At 42.5% G+C, this 6,000-nt stretch overlaps 1 protein-coding gene across 6 annotated transcripts in view; it reads right to left on the bottom strand.

The window, feature by feature from the left end:
• The window catches only part of CFAP100 (cilia and flagella associated protein 100), a 27,570-nt gene extending 21,804 nt beyond the window's left edge, over positions 1-5,766 (bottom strand). The window contains exons 1-5 of one of the 6 annotated variants that reach the window (XM_043550853.1): positions 5,625-5,754; positions 3,683-3,782; positions 3,421-3,570; positions 1,004-1,090; positions 257-354 (exon numbers count right to left, since the gene is read on the bottom strand). In XM_043550853.1, coding sequence (XP_043406788.1) covers positions 257-354; positions 1,004-1,090; positions 3,421-3,487 — 252 coding nt within the window. In that variant the 5' untranslated portion in view covers positions 3,488-3,570; positions 3,683-3,782; positions 5,625-5,754. Of the gene's footprint in view, positions 1-256; positions 355-1,003; positions 1,091-3,420; positions 3,571-3,682; positions 3,783-5,586 lie in introns of all 6 variants that reach the window. The other 5 variants (XM_043550851.1, XM_043550852.1, XM_007059960.3 and 2 more) reach the window with 5 other exon arrangements.
• Positions 5,767-6,000: the final 234 nt, after the last annotated feature.

Raw genomic sequence — 6,000 nt, forward strand, 5'->3', positions numbered from 1 at the left:
ACAGGAATGGGAAATCCACCATTATATAGAAGGAAAGAAGCAAAAGAGCAATAAAAATAATCTTCAAATACCTGCCCAGATTCTCAGCTGCTGTTAATCAACCTGGCTCCATTGACTTCAATGGAGCTACTCTGATTTACACCAGCTGAGGATCTGGCCTGTAATGTTCTTTCATACAAGAAGTTTTGTTAAGGCTGCCATCCCCTTTCGAATGCACTGCAAACATCTTAGCTTTTGCCTTAGTTGTTATACATACCGCCTTAGCCCTTTCTCTTTCCTTGTCTCTCAGTAAGAAGATATCCATATCCGAAGGGATTTTAAATGGGTTTTTCCTCATCTGAAACGCCTCATTATCTATGCACACAGCAAGAAACAGAACTCGATTAGCAGAGCCTCAGTGTGGTGAGAGCTAAAAAGGCCAATTTCAAAATATAAAATTCCTGGGCAATGTTTTAATCTGAGTTACCGCAGCACTATCCAACATATTTTAAAGGGACGCCGTCAATGTATAGCCTGGTCCTTTTGCTAGGGGAGACAGGCATTTTAAGAGTAAACTGTTCCTGAAGTGGCAAATTCACAATGGGCCAAATACTGTGTTTTGTCCTGAGGTTTTACTGTCCTTACTGATTGTTTACAACGGACATTTTGCCTTGAGTAAGGGCCTCAGGATTTGGCTGTATTAAAGGAACTTCACTCTATCAGAGATCGCTATTGATGGGCCCTACTGGGTATAGTTTTGGGAATTAGCACATTTGCAGCAGTTGATCTTTTGGGGAGGCTGTGTTGACAGAGCAGAGATTTTACTGTTTAGCTACAACCACCTCGCTCTCTCATCCAGTTCCATTGTTTTATTCCATCCTTACCCAATGTTTTACTCAGCTAAAGCTCCCACTGATGACATTAGAACCTGCCAGACTAAAGGTTGTACAGCAACCTGAATAAGCACCTGTAGATCTGGCATGTGGCTAACAATTAAAAGCTGAAAAGAGTATCAGGACCTTACCTGAAAGTGAAGACTTTGTTTCCACTCCAGAGTTGGTAGAGGGAACCCCAGAGGTTGGCACTGTTTGCCGAGAAAATGTCCTAGCCTCTGGTTCAATACAAATCAATATTCAGCCATCAATAAATCAATAGTAATAAGCAACACTGGCAAGAAGGCAGGGCAATACTTGAATCCATAGACTTAATCCCCAAGTCTTGGCATTTCCTTGCTTTTACAGACATCAGAAAGGGGGCTTTTGTTGCCTTTTAATTTCTCATAGAAAGATGCAACAGTAAAGCTTCTTCCTATCTTCTGCAGGATGCTTGGGTTGAGCATGTTTTTCAAACATTGATAGTAGGGCTTTTCCAAAGGGAAATTAACACAATACCCTGTTGTCAAATCAAGGCCACTTTCTGATCAGAGAGGGGCTATTTCTCACATCTTGTCCTGAATCTTGGAGTAACTTTGTAATGTGAATGAAGATTGATTACAGAGCTCAGCCATTAACTCCTTTCACTAGATTTTAATGAAATTATAACCCAGGCCTTCGGACAGAGTGATGGTACCATATCTGCCTGTCTTAAGGAACCAGTACATCCATAATCTAGGGTTCCTTTCTGTAATATAATAATATGTGCAGTGCACATATAGGGCCTGAGCTGAACCCCTTTTAAGTCAATAGGAGTGTTTCCATGGACTTCTATGGGGTTTGGACAAGGCCCACAGGTGCAAATTTTGCCATCAGCAATACAAATCTAAATAACTCCATTGACAACAGTGCAGTTATTTTGGATTTACACAAGTAACTCAGAGTGGAATTTGGTATACAATGTTTTAAATGCCCCATAGTAGTACTTCCAATTACATTACTATGTAGGATGGGAAATGCCTGTTGGCCTATACCAGAATGCTTAATAGGAAGTTGAACAGGTTGGTTTTGGTGTTGTGTTTCCTACATCCAAAGAGCAAAACATTCACGTACAGTCTAGATTAGTTTTATTTTAGATGAAAGAATATAGCAAAGAAAGAACAAATATCAAGTCTCCATAAGAAAGGAAAAAGAAAGCATCTCTAACTCTGTAATATCTTCTTTTTCAAACCCCTCACTGTCCCACTCCCAGCAGATGGTTGGGCAGACTTTTTACATTGAAAAGGTGGAGAAACATGATCCAATGGGTGAGTCCTTGATAGTGGGAAGTGAACCCTGTGGCCGCTAGAGCTAAAAGCTTGCACCAATACCGCCTAAACTAGCAAACTCAGCTCTCTTAGCCAGCACCTGTAGAAAACTCAAACTTCTATGTGATCCAGCCACAAGAGGGGGACAGAGAGCCACACTCAGAAAGTGTGGGTTACACACAGAAAATAGAGTCCAAGGCCTGGTCTACACTACATGGTTAGGTTGATGTTTTCTGCCTTGCAGCAACCTAGCTGTGAAAAGAACAAAGAGTCCTTGTGGCACCTTAGAGACTAACAAATTTATTTGGGCATAAGCTTTCATGGGCTGAAACCCACTTCATCAGATGCATGCAGTGGAAAATACAGTAGGAAGATATATATATACACAGAGAACATGAAAAAATGGGGGTTGCCGTACCAACTCTAACAAGACTAATCAATTAAGGTGATAATAATAGCCCACCTTAATTGATTAGTCTCATTAGAGTTGGTATGGCAACCCTAATTTTTTCATGTTCTCTGTATATCTATATATCTATCTTCCTACTGTATTTTTCACTGCATGCATCTGATGAAGTGGGTTTTAGCCCACAAAAGCTTACGTTCAAATAAATTTTTTAGTCTCTAAGGTGCCACAAGGACTCCTCGTTCTTTTTGCTGATACAGACTAACACGGCTACTGCTCTGAAACCTAGCTGTGGAAGAGTCTCCACTTAAATTTTTCCTGCTGACGTAAGTGATGTAGTAACCATTGTAGTAACACCACCTCCCCAAGTGGCATAGAACCATGGTCAATGTAATTAGGTCGATCCAGTGTCAATGTAGACACTGCGTTGCTTACATCAACTGTTCCTCGCTTTCAGGAGCTGTCCAACAGTGCCCCACACTAACAATACAATTGATACAAGTACTCCTGGTGAGAAGCTGCACTGCTGACACGGGGAGCCAAATGTGCATAGTCCCAAGCAATTTAACAGCTGCACTGGTTGTATGCCGATGTAAGTTAGGCTGACATAATTTTGTAGTGTAGACATGGCTTTAACTACGTATACAACTTTAGTATACAACTTTTGGGAAAGGAGGGACAAAATAAAACATAGGGGGGTTGTTAGTAATAAGCCTTGTGGTCTCTGTCTTTCCTTAAAGACATGAACATTCCCACGCATGCCATACACCACACTTCTAAGTGCTTCAGCCAACACCCACATTTCATCATTAGATTTATGCTTTGCAAGCAACAAGTTACGAATTAAAATTCTTACTGGAAATGGCTCCAGAGCTGGATGTTTCCTGGGACACAGTCAAATGCGAATAGGACACCACAGACATGCTGTACGAATTCCGTTCTGATGACTTCTCGGGAAAGGTTTAGATGGGCAGTTGGCTGAGTTTTATATTTTCTGCGATAGAACCTAGGGGGAAAGCATAATGATCACAATACAATTATCTATAATGTACAGACAGAAGAATGATTGTAGTTTATCATCAAAATTCACCCACAATCAACAGACACAATTGCCATGCCTCCTTCATTTGGAAGGTGACTCCTTAGGACAAGTTCAGATGGGAATCAGTTGCACTGGTGTAATTCCACTAGAGTCAGTAGGATCACTCCAGACGTGCACTGGCATAAAGGAGAGGAGAAAATATCGACTGCCATTTGCACTGGTTTTAAGGCTATATTTTAAGCAGTTTCATTTGCATTGCCACCTATGCTTAGAACAACCTCCCACTTCCTGTACAAAAAGTGGTCTCCACCTTCCCTTTCCAACCCTGCCCCTTAAAACCCCAGACTCCTTTAAAGAAGCTTCCTCCATCACAGAACTGGCTTTCACTCTCCTTCTGCATTAGGTCCAAACCACGAGTGTCACTGGGTTAGCACCAGCTCAAAAAGAAGAAAGTTCCCTACAAAATCACCCTTCCTGCTGTATCTGGGGTTTCTGTAGGGCTAACCCTGTTTATCTTGTGAGCCCTAAGCAGATCCCAACTTGGGTGCTAGCTGTGTAATCCAACTTCTGCTGCATGGTGTAAGAAATATCTTGGTCATGCAGGGCAACTGGGCAAACACAGCAAACCCCTAAAAGTGCAAACCCCTCAATGCTCACTTGGCTATCTATAATCCAGAGCTGTGCTACTCCAGAATGCAAAGTGCCGTTTGCCCGTTGCTGAGCACTTTCAATTCCCATTGAAATGAATGAGAGTGGAGAGCACACAGCATCTTGCAGGGCTATATATGTGTGCACTAACCATTTATCTGTGACATTCTTTGAGATAAAAGGTGCTTCATAGGATAGTGTTACACTGAGAAAGACTGAGGAGTGCAAGGATCATAAGTCTATTTGAGAGTGGGTGTGAACGCACCCTTCACTTGAGATAGTTGTAAGAAGCACTTCAGGACCCACACCTAAAAAAAGAGCTAACAGAATCTGCCCAGAAACTAACAACATGGTGACGAGGGGTCCACTGGGTATTGTGACCAGGTATGAGAGAGAGAGGGAAGGCAGAACACAGAGACAGACAGAAGGAGCAGCTGAAAGCGCGGTATCTGACCCTGGAAGAAACCTTGGGTCATGGGTGCAGGCTGAAAAGAATGGTCTTGGTGCTGTGAGAAGAAGCTGCTTCCTACTGTTTGATTCCGTCTGCATTCAGAGAGACAGGAGGACTTTGTAAATAAACAAAGCTGCATCAAAGCAATGCCTCTCACCGATTTCTGTTCCCAACGGGAACATCTCCAAGGCTACAAACTTCCACTAGCTGCTCGGGCCAAAAAAGGGGCAACAATAATAAGCGTCCTTCTTTAACCCTGTTCCTAAGGTGTGGATACATTTTTTTTCTTTTATAAATCTTATTATAGATTGTTTGCACAGCACTTTGTAAATTATCTAAAATGTTACCTAAGTGCTAATAGGGTTAGTTATTAACATCCATAATGAAAAAATGGTATTAAAATCATGTGGTGTCTCTTTCACAACCTTTGACATTTTAATGGTTCCACAGGTCTATACCGTCACTCACTGGTGCCAAAGTCAATTGATAGGGAATAACCATTTTTAGTTTACTGATAAATTTACATGCCACATTTCCCTAGCATTAAGGTGCAGTGCACAGAAATGCTGAATGAAACATACACAATCAGTCTAGAAATAGAATTAATAAGATAAAATGTAGGTTAGTTTCCAAGTTCCCAGAGCATTGGATGGGCTCAAGTCTTGAGCCAGCAGCAGGTAATTGAGAAGCAGACGGGTTAGGTTTCCCTGGCTTCCAACAAAACACACACACATGCATACACACTCACCCACCCGCAGGTAAATCATCAGTGCATGGAATTTCCTAGTGAAACATACTAATGCCTGCAACTTTCCGTCTCAGTGAAAAGCTGTATTTGCTGTTAAAAACCGTAGGAGGGGAAACCTCCATAAAAATTATACCTCCCTTCTTTGGCTTCTCACCCCAATGACTACCCTACCCGCTCTGATAGCAGCGTGGGTCAACTGCAGCCGGGCAGAGCCATGCACCTGGAAGAGTGGCACAGAACCGTGCAGACTTTGGTTCGCTCCCCGGCTTCGTTTGTTCTCCACTCTTGTTTATGTTGTCAAGGAAACCTTCTCTCCTGTTGCCCGGCAACTGTCTACGTCATAAAGGAAAGAAGAGCTGCGTCACTTTGGTGCGCTATTCCAGGATGATGGGGAAGGCAGGCAAACTCGCTAACCGGCTGCACTTGCAGGAGGGTGGGTGGTAGCAGTTCTAGGCTTCGCAAAACAAGCGAGTAAACCGGCGGCAGGGGCAATTTAGTTGCAATTAAAGAGATTGTGCATGACTATGAAGTTGATCAACATAAATCG

This window comes from Chelonia mydas, chromosome 7 (genome assembly GCF_015237465.2).
Source record: "Chelonia mydas isolate rCheMyd1 chromosome 7, rCheMyd1.pri.v2, whole genome shotgun sequence".
Taxonomy (NCBI): domain Eukaryota; kingdom Metazoa; phylum Chordata; order Testudines; family Cheloniidae; genus Chelonia; species Chelonia mydas.